Source organism: Trematomus bernacchii, unplaced genomic scaffold, assembly GCF_902827165.1.
Source record: "Trematomus bernacchii unplaced genomic scaffold, fTreBer1.1, whole genome shotgun sequence".
Taxonomy (NCBI): Eukaryota; Metazoa; Chordata; class Actinopteri; order Perciformes; family Nototheniidae; genus Trematomus; species Trematomus bernacchii.
In genome coordinates this window covers 8,968,564-8,984,361 of record NW_022987593.1, presented here as the reverse complement: position 1 = coordinate 8,984,361, position 15,798 = coordinate 8,968,564, and the positions used below count along the sequence as shown (strand labels likewise).

Below are 15,798 nucleotides of genomic sequence, written 5' to 3'. Positions count from 1 at the left end.
AAATAAATGGTAGCCGAGGTTAAAACTCTCTACTGAGAAGAAAAGTCTCTACTGAGAAGAAGACATTTGTCAGTTTAAACTTATTCTGATGTATGAATTTACAGCTCCTCATAATAATCTAAGAGCGACTATCTTATCGACTATAAGATTGACACAAATGTAATTGTAAGGAAATGGTTTTTGGAGGTGCTTAAACAAAACAAGATGTTTGATGGAGCTCAGGACGGATCTTGAAGAGATAAAGCTTTCTGTATTCATGATGGTTGAAATGTATGAAGACAGAATTTGTGCAGAGTGGTAAACCAGTCTTTGACTTAGAAAAACCCACAAGCTTGTCTTCCTATTTAAGTCAAACTTGCTGCGATATCTGAAGATAAAAGCGATGAATGAAGATAGTCAGACTGTTTGACTCTGCATAACACCTCGCTGTTGGGTCAGCATAAAGGAACTGTCTCTGCAGGTGGAAAAAAACAACACAGTTTCAGGCCAAAGCAAACACCAATTTGCACAACCCACCCACCTTGGTTCAAGACACCACGGCTTACTCTGTACCGCCGTTAAAACAGAGGCCTTAATGTGATCCATTTTCAAATACTAACAGCTGCAATGAAGGAGTCCTTACTCACCGTAACGCTCATGAATGTTTCATAGTAAGTGATGCCAAATTAAGATCTTGGCGCCCAGGGTTGTGGGCCGTTTGATTAGGATCACGCGTACACCCACACTGGAGAGCCTGTTATAAAGTCTGTTAAAAAAGGTCTGAATCACAGGGCCCACCCATTCAGAATACCATGTCTGGCATTCCCACTGATGTGCCGGCGGATTTTCCCATGGGATCAACACTAAAGGATGGGCTGCCCGGCTTGAATGCTCCAAGACTCAAGGGTTTGGACTCAGACTGCCTTCAATTATTGATATCTGAGAGAGTACTATAATTCAGTGCCTGTTATAAATCAGCATCTCTGAAATCTGTAGGATATTTATAAACATAATGAGATTCTGCTGAGGATTTCTCGCAGCTTTTCATGTTCATCCTCTGTAAAGTTTAAAGCCTCCATCCAACGCATGAACGATGACTACTTCATGGCGGGCTCTAACAACATTCTCATTATCATCTCTCACACACACACACAGTAGATTTTCAATATGCAACACACAATTGTTTACTCACTGATTCCTGGCTCTTGTCCTTTGCATCATACACAGTTAGCTTGACTAGTGTCTCCGGGCTGGCAGGATACTCTGACGGGAAGGTCACTCCTGTCAGAAACAGGGGGTCTTTGTTCGCCTGTCAGAGAGAGGGACAACACAGAGAAAGGGTGAGACACTTTATGTGTGTGTGTGTGTGGTGGTGGTGTGTACCTTATATGCACAGAAGTACTGCAACACTCATGTTAAAAAAGGAAAAAGAAGCAGGAAGCCGAAGGGATAGAAGGAAGGAGGGAGATTTTGGTGGGTAAATAAGCCAACAGCTGGGCTCAGTCTGTCCTCCTCCTCCCCTCGGCGTTTCTCCCCACTCCCTCACCCCCCCCCTGCTGCCTCTCCTGGGTACAAAGAGAGAAGATATAGCTCTCCCTGGTGGGTCTACCTGGAGCTCTGGCATAACTACAGTATCTCAACTGAGACTGCAGGCGAGGAGCAACAAATGTTGACAGGTAAATTGGCACAGCGGCATTCTGGGCAATGGGATTAAAGCGGTGTCCACAGCAGCAAACACACCAGAGGGCTGCATGGCATTAGCTAATTTTCACTCAAAACTCTTTTCACTTTACCCAGTTATCACCCTTAACTTCCATCCATTTGGAACAGCAGGGCTCGTTTTGCCATGGCCTGCAGAGACCTTGCTTTTATTGCACTGTAAAAATGTCTCAACAAGGTTGTGACTGGCGTTTACTTCAGATGTAAACCTCTCTAAGACCACTGCAGAGCGAAGGCTTTTATGCCGCTTGTGTCACTTGTTGGGAGAAATTGGTTTTCAGACAAGAGAGAGGACAATGAAATAAGGCAGGTTTCTCTGCCTCCCTAGTTTCAATTTTTTTTGAAAAAACGGATTTTTCTGACAGTCTTTTATACCCCAGGAAGTTTACTTCGGATGTAAGAACCTTTTAAAGGAACTCAAAAATGGAGGGTCTAGGGACAATATGTTACCCTTTCCTAAAGCTGTTAGTCTCCGATCCCATCACTCAAGGGATTTCACTATAAACTTTAAACTATAATTTACTTTTTTTTACTATGTTCAATCTGAATTTACTTTCAAATAAAAACATCTATATTGATTCTGACTTTTCTACATCCAACTCACAGGTGTATCATTGCTTTGAGAACAAATATTATTAATTTACCCCTTTTAGAAGTGAAGATATAGTCATTTGTTCTGGGAATGTCATTTTCGAGCCTGAGAAACCTGTTAAGCTTGGGGCTTAACAGGTTAAAGTCTGCATTTAGGGGTTAGTACTTGTAGAACGTTCAGGAACATGCAGTGCAGAGAATCTTTCATTCATGTGCTTATGACTCACAGCACAGCATCAATCTGCAGCAGCAGTGTGTTTATGTTCATTGTCCAAAGCATTGTCACATCAAAATGGACTTACAGAAGAAATCCTGAAGATGGACTGACAATGAAAACCAGGCCAGGTTGAGAATCTATGCTTAAGTGTAAGTAAAGTGTGAATTGTGAAAGGAGACCACACAGTCATAAGGTATAAAGGAAAATCTCCAGCAATATAATTTAAACTGTCAATTTTGGGGGGACATTATTATGATGGAACTGCATCAACCAGTGTTTTGAAAAGATGTGTTATCATTTAAATGAAGTTAGAGATTCAGCTGGCGTGATGCATGTCTTACCTTAGCTCAATTGTAGAGCCTAGTATGGAATCTCCAATGAATAAAAGTGAACTGAATGGCACCAGGAGCTGAGCGTTCTTTCTTGAAAACAAGGATTGTTAAGCCACTTGGTGTTGTCTACTTAAACCAATTCAAAGCACTTTGTGTTTACACGAGGGGCTTCCTCTCCCCCTGCTGCACTCTGATGGGCGTCTCTAGAACACAACCCTCTGGGACCCAGTGGGACCGGCTGGGGAGACGTAATGAGACTGACACAGACAGACTGGCAGACATGTATGAATGTATGGTAACACCCTTCAGTAAAAAAAAACATCAGCAAAGAAATTAGGCCTGGTCATTTGAAGGTAGATATCCATTTGAAATATCATAGTAAAAAATGTCCAATATCAATTTGAATGACACATTTATGTCATTGTATGAAACTTACATAGCTTAGTTTTGATTGGAATCTTTAATTTGGACAACAAAAAAATCACAATTCAAAATGTGAACGTTGTGGCTGGAATCTGTTATCCCAAAATTGGTAACTTCATATCTCAAATGTTGCTAACAGTATCATGATCGTTTTTATCATTTGAGGACCTGGAAAGGGTTATTAATGCCTTTGTTACCTCAAGGTTGGACTACTGCAACGCTCTGTACGTGGGTATGGACCAGGCGTCAATTAAACGCCTGCAGCTAGTCCAGAACGCAGCTGCACGTCTACTCACTGGCCACAAAAAGCGTGACCACATCACCCCAATTCTGGCCTCACTGCACTGGCTTCCAATTCGGTTCCGAATTGATTTTAAACTCCTCTTATTTGTTTTTAAAGCACTAAATGGGCTGGCTCCGGCCTATATAGCTGAACTCCTCCAGCGCTACACCCCAGCCAGCGCTTTGAGGTCTGCTGACCAGCTGTTGCTGATAGTGCCCAAGACCAGGCTCAAAACCCGAGGGCACCGAGCTTTCGCAGCAGCTGGCCCTAGGCTCTGGAACACTCTGCCCCTCCATGTGAGGTCGGCCCAGACCCTAGGGGTTTTTAAATCTACTCTTAAGACACACTTCTTCTCCCTGGCCTTTTAGTCAGAGCGGAGCACGACTCCTGACTTTTCCCTGTGTTTTCTTTTTAAATATCTGTTGTAATTTATTGTCTTTTATTGTGATTATAGAAATGTGTTTTTATGTGATTGTAGTTATTACATGTACAGCACTTTGGCCCGACCAAAAAATCGCTTTTAAATGTGCTCTATAAATAAACCTTGATTTGATTTGATTTGATGATATCTCGATAAATGATTTTATTTTGTTACAATACCATTGAACTTGTTTTGCATTGGGGAATACAATTTTGTATGCAATGTATGCCCAACAATAATGGCATCGCAGTTCTTTGATTGACCCTCACTGTCCACCGTTGCTCTGTTTAAACTACATATTGTTAAGCTACCAGGCTGGTTAACTATTAGTACTGGTGGTAGCACACAGGAAAAGTCCACTTCTGCAAAGCAAGTCAAGTATTTGGCGGCACATTCCTGGAGTAGATCAATCAAAAAAGAAGAATAAAGAGCAGGCTGAAAGGTTAAAAGAAAATGTGCTGTAAAGTTGTGTTCACAGATAAAAAAGTGAGCAGGGATTATTTATTTTTTATGAACACAAATACAATGAGCTGCAGTGTTTTCCCCAAGTAAGGTTTATTTTTAATTGTATGCAGTTTTTGGCCAGCCAAGTAATATTTTGGCTGTATAATTCTTTCAGTTTACCTGCCATTGGCAGATACACCAAAAACTAAATTCTGGACCCGGACTGAAACTCTGGTAAAATGCAGACCAACAAGCCTCGAGCTCTTGGCTACAATAAAGGGTGTTTGGAGCCAAAGCATGAAGCGCCAGTAATACTGTAAAGCAATGTTCTTAACACAGACACACAGAGGCAGACTTATGAGTTTAACTGCAAGATCACTCACATAGCGAACACACAGACACACCACCTCACCACTAGCCCTGCTGAAGCTTCAGAAATCTTCCATGTGCTGACAGAGGGGAAATAAAACAAGTCTATCGCTTCTTGTTTCAGCCTCCCTAGACATGGTTATACCGGTCGTGATGCCCGGTGCCGTTTTGCCGCCAAGCCATGAAGGTTTGTGGTTTGTGTTCGCTAACATCCCAAACACACAGCCTGATTCAGCACAGCGGGTACAGACACAGTGGAACCAGTGCGCTGCTTTGGGCTCAGTGCAAAGCTTAATATATATCAGTACTGGATACTGACAAAAAGACAGGCAGGACCATTATACCCAAGAATGTGCAGGTACACACATATACACACACACACACACATACACATACACACATAAGCCTTTACACTTCCATCACTGGCACTCTGAAAAGGCCTCATTCAGACTTACCAGCATGGTTGGCAGCCTCAGCTGCGGCTCAATCTTCTTAGTGCTACTGATGGGCTGAGATGAGCTAAAGTGGTAAGCCCGTCTCCATTTACACAGAAATAAGCCAGTCTGTCATACAAGTGGTCAACATATGCTATGAGAGACAGCTGCCCCTCTCTTGTCTTTTTGTCCGTTTGGGTTGCAAACCTCGGAGGAATGGCCAATTAAGACCATTAGTAAGAGGGTGTGTGTGATTGTGTTGGGGGGGGGGTGAAGTATTCTATCTTGAATCGTGCTACCCTGAAGTTGTTCTCTCTCCCTTGACCACTCATAATTACACACACATACACAGACTAGACTTTTTGGACTTGTTCCAGGCGGGGGGTTCTTCGCTCCACTAGCATGGCATCAAAGGCGATGTTATCCCCTAGCTTTGCGTCAAATCCCTTCAAGTAGCGCCACCCCTGGGACCACTGCCCATGTTTTAGGAAAGGGATTTTCCTATGAGATACTAGATAGCATTTTTGTGTCTCCGGCTTCAAATACTGTTTTTCAGAGACGTTTCCTTTTGCACTTTAAAGAGATTTAGAGGGCTTTAGATTTTCTGCTTAAGTTGTCACTGGTCCTTTCTGTTTTACCAACACTAGATTAAGATAGAGTATACCCACTGAGACTCGCTATATGGAGATTAAAAAAGGGTCTGTGTTTTGAGAAAAGCCGGCACTGTGTCCCAGTTCCATACAATAAAGTGCACTAATACTAGTGAGTATTCACCATGTGCTAAGGATAACAGTGCACTATTTAGGAAGTAAGTAAACAAGAAATAAATGTAACCTCCTGTGGTATACCAATTAGAATTTAAACAAGGCCTGCATTAATCAGTGATGCCTGATTTGACAGATGCCAAATATATTTACCCTCTTTTCCATTTCTGATTCATGCAAATTAACAAACTGCCAAATTTGAAAACCTCAAAACCAAGTCAATGTTTTCACAGTGGTACAAATCTAACACATTTTTCCTATGTACAGAAAAGAAATGTTTTTGTTAAATGATATATTGCTGAAAAACACTGACTTATTGCTGGGAATATTAGAAGAACTTTGGTTATACACACATAACTTGATCAAACTAATCTCCAAACCACAAATGTATTTAAATATAAGAACATTTAAAAAGGGATACCACACCCTCTGTTACTCGACGTTCATGATATTTTTAGTGCTCAGGTGTTAAGACTTGCCTGCAGAGTTGCTGGTTATTGCCTACATAAATACACTGACTTACTGACCTTAAATTATACATTATTCTGTCACTAATTTAGTCTGTTCGCACACTAAAACACAGGGTAACACATTGATTTATGTTTGGGAGCTGTAGCAGCAAGACCTTTAAGGGATATTTAGAGGCAGTGTGTTCTAAAACTGACTTTTCAAATAAATTACACCGAGAGAGGTCATTTATTTTAACTAAAGAGAAGTCCAGGTCCAACGTGATTACATGCTCGCCAGTTTCTTTTTTATCTGACCCCTGTCTAGTGATTCATGGGTAAGACTAAAGAGAGCTTGTTCCATCATGTATCTTCTAAATTAAACCCTAATATAATCTGCCGTGGATCCCTGATAATACACCTATCACACGAAGAGGACTAATGCTGAAGCCTTCGTGCAGGAGCCGGCTGCAGCTGTTGGCAGCAGGCATCCCGGGAATGTGACAACAGGAGAAACACAAGTGGCAGTTGTGCAGTCTTCAGATTCATTTACACACGCAGTGGGGCTTTCCGGTACGCACACACACACTCGCACATACACACAAACACTCAAACACACAACAGCAGGTTCACCTTTGGCCACACAGGTTAATGAACATCTGCTGTTATGCATGTTGGAAGGCAATGTTTGAGTGTGAGACCACAGTGTCCTGACAAGCAACCTCTGTTCCTCGAAAAAACATTAAACTTGGACTTAATTCAAAGAAGTCACATTTAATTTTCTGAATGTCATGCTGCTTCTGGGTCAAAATATCATCATAATACTGATCTGATTGCTCTGATTACTGTGAAAAGTGTTAAATATACTACTACAGTATAAGTTATAGCCAGTATCTTGAATTATACAACACTACCTAGACTAATAAAATGAATATATTGCAGATGAAACTCCACAGACTATCTTAAACACCTCTTATGAGGCTGCAAACCTCTCTTTTGAAACCGACTTGTAAAATCACACATACCCGTTTCTTGTTAAGTAGAAAGCAGTCCATATCCTCAGATGCTGCTCCAAATCCTGAACATTACAGCCATAAAATCAAAACTCCAGCGGCACTCAGAGTTTCTGCAGAGCCGGCTGAGCCAGCATACTGTACAGTATCCTACCACATCCTGTGTTTCTACGCACACACACTGATTTTCCCTTGACAGGACCGAGGGGGAGAGCAGTGGAAATGCAGTCTTTCAAAGAGACGGTTCTGCTCATTTAGCTTTAATGGATTAGCTGGAAAATAATATGCGGCAGGAAACTTTGCCCTCATATGAGGAGAGAAGAAAAAAAGGGTGTGTGTGAGTGAGTGTATCTGTGTGTAAGGGGGTGTTGCATAGTGGGACGGGGGGCAGCTGTTGCCGCCCAAAAAACAGTTGTGTGACTGTTTCCTTGGCAACAGCACTGTCAAACTGGAGGCAATAAAAGAAGCATTTAAAGAGGTTAAAGACCACAGACACTCTCACTGTATGAAACACTTACTGTACATACTGAGATGTCTATTGGCACTATGTATGGCACTTTTATTTCTCCAAGTGAGGAAATACAAAGTTAACTGTTTGCATAATTCCGTCGAATTCATACACATACTTGATGATAAATAATTACTGAAGTGCATGCCACGCAAAAGAGCCAATGTGATGAAGGTGATATGGATCAGCAGGTTAAAGAGACCAATAAATAACATCACAACGACAGCTCAGCAAACAAAAAGCTCTAATTTAAATATGTATCAGCGTAACAACACACATTTTATGTAAATTACTTTGTTAACTTTCTTCAATCTGTGTATTACTATTGTGTATTCAATGGAGACACTTTATTGGTATATATTTTCTGTTTCTGTAATTTTGTGCAATGCCTTGTCTCCATGCTGTGACATCACAAATCATTTCCCAAACTGGGATCAATAAAAGTATCTGTAATCGAACCATGAATCTAATCTAATACTGATATAAATAAAGAATAAATAAATACATTTTGAAGAAACTGTTTGTATGATGATATAAGATCAGAAGCGGATGTTTCTCCATTATATAAATATATATTTTTATAACCGGCCAATCTGATGTTTGTATGGTCCTGTAGGGTTGAGTTGTGGCCATCTGCGCACAGAAGCACATGCACATGTTGCAAAAGGAGAAGCTTTTCATACTATACAGCAGCTGTGAGGAGCAGACACTCTAAACATCACCTTCAATCATTGACAAATTCATTCAGACTGATTTCCTGATTCTCCTGCAGGGCCAACACTTGTAGTGCAAGTCACAGGTAAACTCCAGTACTAAAATGAACAAACAAACAGCACTACACCCCTGGATATGAGACTGGTTGAGAGGCACACATCAACTGTTTTAAATGTGCCAGGAAAAAGAAAGTTATAGCTCATTGTGTGTTCCGGTTCAATGAGTCAGATGCGGAAAAAAAAGGTTTCGAAAAAGAAGGGCAGACTGAGAACCAGTGACCCAGAGAGACAGCAAAATAACAAACATCAAAGGTCAAGCAAAGAGAGGAAGGTGTGTGTGTGTGTGTGTGTGTGTGTGTGTGTGTGTGTGTGTGTGTGTGTGTGTGTGTGTGTGTGTGTGTGTGTGTGTGTGTGTGTGTGTGTGTGTGTGTGTGTGTGTGTGTGTGCGTGCGTGGGTGCGTGTGTGTGTGTGTGTGTGCGTGCGTGCAGGTGTGTGTGCAGCCTTACATCCACTATCTCTGTGCAGGCATGAGAGACGAGGAGCTGCTTGTGGGGATCTATGACAGACACCTGGACCAAAGCATTGGGCTTCCTGTCTCTGCCGGGGGGCAGCAGATCAGTGCAGGCTGCAGAGAGGGAGAGAGGGAGGAAGGGGGGGAGGAGGGAGGGAGGAGAGGGAGGGGACAGAAATCAAGATGAGAGATAATCCTTCACGATAACACACATAGGTGACACAAATCACACGACACTGAGTCACAGGAGAATGTGAAAACGGTAAACAAACATAGGTGAAGAAAGGATTTATAAATACTGCTGTCAGATTAGATGTATCTAATGCATCAACACAAAATAACAAATGACTTTAATCTGCTGTTATCACTTCTCTGAAGCCTCTTCTCAAAACGTTATCAAGGTTTTAGGAAACATATCAAATACATTGAGATATAAAATGGTTGCCTCAGTAGTTTATTAAAATGCCAGTATAATTTCCCTCTGGCAGTGACATATCTGTTTTATTAGGGCTTTTATTTTCCAACAATAAAAGCATCTTGTCACTCAGCGCCACTGGCTTCCAAGGACAGGAAAGACTTTGCATCCCACAATTCCTTTATAGGAAACCAGCGTTTTCCTGGTTACGAATAGAAACTCCCCTCAACAAGATAACACTCGCTGATCCCATCGCAGCTAAACGGATGCATCTTCATTGATAAACACTTCTGTAGAAAGAAATCTTAGTTATCTCCTAAAAGACACACATGCAATTGTAAATGTGCACTTTTGATCGAGTCTTGCAAGAAAAAAAAGCTGTGACTCTTCTCTTCACATCTGATTAAAATAGAAGGCCTGTAAAAAAAATCCAGCCTGAAACCAAGTAAATTAAAACATATGGCTCGTAATTGATCTATTAACGAACATTTGTATACACTCAAGTACACTAATGACAAACATGTGTTCAGTAAGCTCCCTGGGTCCTGTCCAAGAGATTTTTTTTTTCATTTATCCAGCACAATTTTGGCATGTAAACGGCAATTGATCTGCTCGCAATGCCTGGTCCTGGTTTCACACATTACTCTGCAAAGCAAAGTGTGGATAATACGACTCAGGGGTTGAAATTCAGTAAAAAAAAAAACAACAACGGCAAAAAAACTGTGGGTTTGGTTTTTAAAGGGGCCCTATCATGCGTTTTGAGTTGTTCCTTCCTGTGTTATATAGGTTTTTGTGCATGTAAATGGTAGTTATTATGGGAGTTGTGAACCTGAAAATGAGCATAATATGGCTCCTTTAATGTTTAAGCAACCGAACAGCAACAGGGGGTGGCCTTTTAAAAGGGAGTAAAGAGTATGAAGTAAAGTTAAAGAACGAAATGAAGGGTTCTGTAGGAGAGCATCAAAACATCTAGACATTTCCTGAAGGTTGAATCAGTGTATATGACTGGATTAAGAGATGAGAAGATCTATGCGGTAAAGGGTTTATTTTTTCCAACCTCATTTCAAAAGACACCTTTGTTCTCGACACATCGAGCACTCAGCATAAGGCTTCCTTTGTAATCACGCACATACCCATAATGATATTCACCTATAGCAAACTCAGAGGGAACCAAACATCGTCCTGCAGCAGTGGTATGCTCATTGTAGCATCAAGGTGACTGTCCTTGGCTCTTTTTCAATAACAGCATCACAAACAGAGCAGGGATTTAATGAGCATTTGTCACGCTTTCAGCATACAGTACACAATTCAAAGCTTTTTATGTTATCTGTGACTTAACTATTCCTTTTCGACGTGTATTATGTGAAACTGAACACACTTCATCATAACAGGAGGGAAATATTTGGTTGAAGGTTATTTGGGCTGACATTCTAAAATATCCAAAAGTGTTCAATTAAATAGAGTGGTTAGTCTTTCATAAAACATATTGACATCCGTATGAAATGGTATTGTGTTCCACAGATACCTATTTAGATGTAATAACCTGGGACTTTAGCTTTGAAAACTGAACAACAAACTTACAAGTCAAAAAGTCATCAGTAAATAAGATTGATTTCTTTATGTATGTGTTTTACGCACAGTGCTTAACTCTCATAGTTATATAATAATGTGTGTTGTAAAATCCAATCTCAATCCGAATGTTTTCTATTCATATGCTCGTCCTTAAACAAAATATTCTGTCTTCTCTCTCAAACTTGGCAAATAAAATCATCTACAAAAATGAAACTGACCTTGGAGTGACTAAGTAACTATGTTCAGTTGATTTATTTGACTGGAGGGGATCTAAAATTGATATGTGCAGCAATCTGAATTTTCTTTTTACTTGAAGTACGTATTGCAGCTGCCCGTACTGTTTGCAAACAGTATGAGGACAACTGGGACAAACGGGTTTATCATACCATCTTGATCTGTGTTGCAGTCGGTACCTTTGAAATGTCTATGATCTGTCAACAAGCTGTCTGGACTCTCTCTGTGGCTCAGTCAATCTTTACAGAGTCTGAAAGACCGTGTGATGGATACGAGGTGTTTTGTGGTCGTTGGGGTTCTTTGGGCATTTAGCTTATTCAACTTCAATTCAATTTTATATAAATGCCACAAAATAAAATCCAATTAGTTAAATGGGCATATCAGAACCCACTTTCTTCAAATTAATTTTCTTAAAATACTAATCTTAAAATACTAAGCCCGTTAAAAGTTTATTGGGCCATTTCTGAGATTCAAACCAATGCTAATAGAGAACCTGATGTTTTGAGGCAGTCTGTAAACGTTTGGTATAAAGCAGTGGATGGAGGGGCTGCAGTTGGAAACCTGTAGCCTTTCAGCGAAAACTTGACCCGAGAAGCCAAACACACCGATCCAAAGTTAAAATCATAGTGTATTGAGCGTCATGGACATATGTTTTCTTTTTAGTGTCTTGTGTAATTGATCAAATCGATGATAAAACCGATAGTTTAGTTGGAGATGTCCTCAATCCAAAATGGATACTGCTTCCTATCTATTACATTCAACAATGTGACATCAATTTGGATATACAATATACATTTCTCATCAAAAAGACTCACTTTATAGTATTTAAAGTTACTTATTTCGGGATTGTATTTGTTTTGTTTTATCTCCATTAACCAGGCAAGTCATAAGGATGGCATCCTTATTGGGTGGGCAGGCAAAAGGCGAATGTTCTTGACGTAAAAAATAATACTGTAAGAAAAGTTCCAGAGGGGGTTTGTTTGATCAATACATTATGACGCTGAACAGGAGCCGTAGGGAGGATCTTCTTTCTTTTCTTTTTTTTATGCTCAAGTGATTTTAGTGTTGAAAGATTTCAGTTTTGTCAGAGGATTGGTAAAGAGTCTGGTAGTAAGGACCACTGCCACAGCAGGGGAGAATGAAATCAGTCATGAAGGGAATAACTTGGTTTAAATGGACTTCAGGGCAGGCAGCCATTACAAGGCTAACTTACTGTAGAAGCGTGTATTACTGATGCTGGTCTGCTACCGATACAAAGAGAGGAAAGCTGTTGGTAGAAGCCCATTTCTTCAGGTGTTGTAGTTTTAGATATTTTATGGATTTATTGCCAATACAAGCAGAGCTTACAGCACGACAAGAAAAATGAATTTGTGATAATTTAAAGATTATGATCAACATCAAAGGTTTCTTTAACAAGAATGAAAACCCTTGGATAGTATAATAGTAGCCATCTAATCTATACAGTATGAATTGAACATGGATGCCTAGGTTTTAATGCATAATGACTGCACCTTGTAAGATTTAAATCCACTAAAGAGTCCTCTGAACTGGGCTTAAGAAGAATGGATCTCCAGCTCATGTTCTCCGACGAAACCACGAGCAGGTAATGAAAGAGGATGAATCAAACATGGATATGTGTGACGTGATGTGGGGTCTCACATTCAGAATGTGTGTGTGGTTTATCATTTGGTAGATAAACGGGGCATCGTGATCCCTTTCAAACGACAGACCATTTTTGAAGATTTTCCACAAATCTTAAAAAAAGTCATGTGTGACCTAATTGGGGTTCAAATCAGGCTTTATTTCACGCAGTGTCGGCCAAGCCTGAAAGTCTGACTTGAGGGAACATGTTAACTATAGCAATAAAAGGGACTATAGTAACATTGAGAGCCTCTGATTCACTTAGCAGCTGGTGTTGGGAAAAGGCTACAGGATATAGTTGTAGACTAGGATCTTGCAATGCAGCAGAGCTTGTGCATGTATTATCTCTGAGGTGCTATTCTCATTCAACATTCCCTTTCTCTCTTTAAGATCCCAGTGCCAGGTCTTTTGGACTCACATTAAAGAGGGTATCACATTTGCTTATGCAGGAGGAGGGCTGGAGCAGAGGAGTGTGTGTGCATGCACAGAGAAAAACTAAGTAATGAGAAATACATCCATTGGCACTGATATTCATTCAAAACGCATCTGTGTGCCTGTGATCTGGGGTCTGCTGTGTCACTGTAGGAGCAATAGGGGTTTAACTGTTTACAGACCTGCATAGATAAACATCTGAATACATCTGCACAAACAATTTAAACATGTTTTGTATTCAATTACACACAGAAACATAATCGCTACAGGCCGAAAAGGGTTTCCAAAGAGCGCAATCTTTCCTCTTTCAGCATGTTTCATCATATCATAACCTCATATCGTCCGATGTGTTGCTCTCTCTGTCTCGAAATCACACTAGTTCTCTTTTTCTTGACATGATTCTGTCATTGTTTTTCCTTTTTTGAAACACATAACCTAAGAGTTTAATGGGATACTGCAGACGTGGACGTATATTTGACTGGCCTGGGGGATCTTCCTCATCCTCAGCCGCACAGTTGACTGAAATGGGACCCAACCATGCATCACCACACTGGCTCTCTTACAGGGATATGACACTTGGACTGACCCTTTAAGGTCAAAACTATTATGATGGTGGGTGGGGGTGGCAGGAAAGGGAAATAAAGAGGGCGACAGAGAGAAAGGATAAGAGTTTTCCCTTAGAGAGGCATTTTGAGTCTGAGGAAGGAAGCCTGAGTGAGAGGGGAGATAATGAGGGAGGGAGAGAGGGAGGGAGGAGACGAGTGACATGGAGGGAGGAAAGAGGAGTACGGCCTATTAAAGTGAGAGGGATTCAAATAATGGAGATAAAGGAAGAGTGCCTTAAAGAACATTTCGGTCACTTATTTGTGAATTATTTGCCTAAGCTTATAGGTGAGAATGAACTGAACAATGACTTGCAGTTTTAGTCAAGCGACTTAACTACCAGAGTTTACTGAGACCGACTCCTAAATTACCATAACAATTGAGCAATTGGAGTAATAATGTGTGCCCATCCTTGGAGGCTTCAATTACTCTGCGGTATTTATTTTGTGTGATTGGACTACGCTGAGCTCTTTCAAGATGAATCTGCTGGAAATGAGTTTTAATGCAGTGGGCCTCCGAGACCCCACAATGAATCTGAATTGCATTTAATCGTGAGCCCTGGGAGTTGCCACCGGAGACACCGATATACGCTCATCTCCAGAAGACGCTTATTCATCAGGATAATTATTTCAACGCCTCAATTAATTTGACAACATTATTTGCATGTGCCACCAGTTGCACACCTGTTTGCCAGTGGGTCTGGGGGGAACTGAGGGAAAAGAGGGGCTGTCGCGTGTGATAAATATGTCCTTCACCTGCTGCACACGGCTGCTCAAAACATGGCCTCAAATTTCAAATAAATTGTTTATAATTCAAAGTGCATTAGTCAAGCTGACATTCAAAGCTAATTTCTATTAATGCGTGTATCCAGCGCTGGAGAGAGCTTTATCCCATGGAAAGAAATAACTCCCGAGTGAATTTGTCAATATTTCTGACAGCAATATCTTGAAAACCCATCGACACTCTAAGCACTGCTGTATCGCTGTAGGATTGACTGGCACCAATGTTTGCTTTTTATTAATATTATCAAAACTATCTTATTCGTCTGCACTGCTTTTGTCAACAACCAGAGGGTACTTGCTCTGATGTTTTGCATTAAAAAGTTTGTCACCGTTTGATCTGACAGACGTAGAACAAGGAGGACAATCTGTCAGAGATAGTGTGTACACAGATAAAAGCACCTACGGCAGCATTATACGGTGTCTGTCCGCACAATCTGCTCCCACAAACAAGCTTCTTGAGACTTTGTTTTGATAGCGTCTGTCAGACACGTACAGTAAAAGCTCAGGGTAGACAGACAAGATCATAATAAGGTTCTTCTCTATTTGCTACAGGGAAGTCAACAGTGCTTTTCTCAATGCTTCACAGATTGTTTGCAGCTGAAAGCGGACACCTCTTGATCCTCTTTGGCAACAGTTGAAAAAAGATGATGGCACTTAGGAAAAGTCGCCATACGCCTACATTTTATAGCAGAGGTATAAGCGTATTTTTTGCTTGAACATTGACAATTTCATTTGAAACCTTCTGGGTTGTAACTTCTCATATCAAACACTGTTGAAAGGTAATATAAATTCACTTTGGAAAAAATCGACTGTAAAGAACTTAGGCCATTACTGGAAAAAGAACAAAAGAGTCTTTGTAGAAGCACAACGTTAGCTTTGGCTTTTACTGTGGTTAATCACCTCACAGAATATATGATATTCAACGTGTCACGTACATCATTACATTGACTC

The 15,798-nt window shown here is 40.7% G+C and overlaps 1 protein-coding gene across 5 annotated transcripts in view; it reads right to left on the bottom strand.

Moving 5' to 3' along the window:
- Window positions 1-15,798, bottom strand: part of inpp4b (inositol polyphosphate-4-phosphatase type II B) — a 149,144-nt gene that overhangs the window by 122,646 nt on the left and 10,700 nt on the right. For 3 of the 5 annotated variants that reach the window (XM_034129527.1, XM_034129528.1, XM_034129529.1), the window contains exons 3-4: window positions 9,164-9,282; window positions 1,172-1,288 (exon numbers count right to left, since the gene is read on the bottom strand). In XM_034129527.1, coding sequence (XP_033985418.1) covers window positions 1,172-1,288; window positions 9,164-9,282 — 236 coding nt within the window. Of the gene's footprint in view, window positions 1-1,171; window positions 1,289-5,233; window positions 5,406-7,447; window positions 7,526-9,163; window positions 9,283-15,798 lie in introns of those variants that run through there. The other 2 variants (XM_034129530.1, XM_034129531.1) reach the window with 2 other exon arrangements.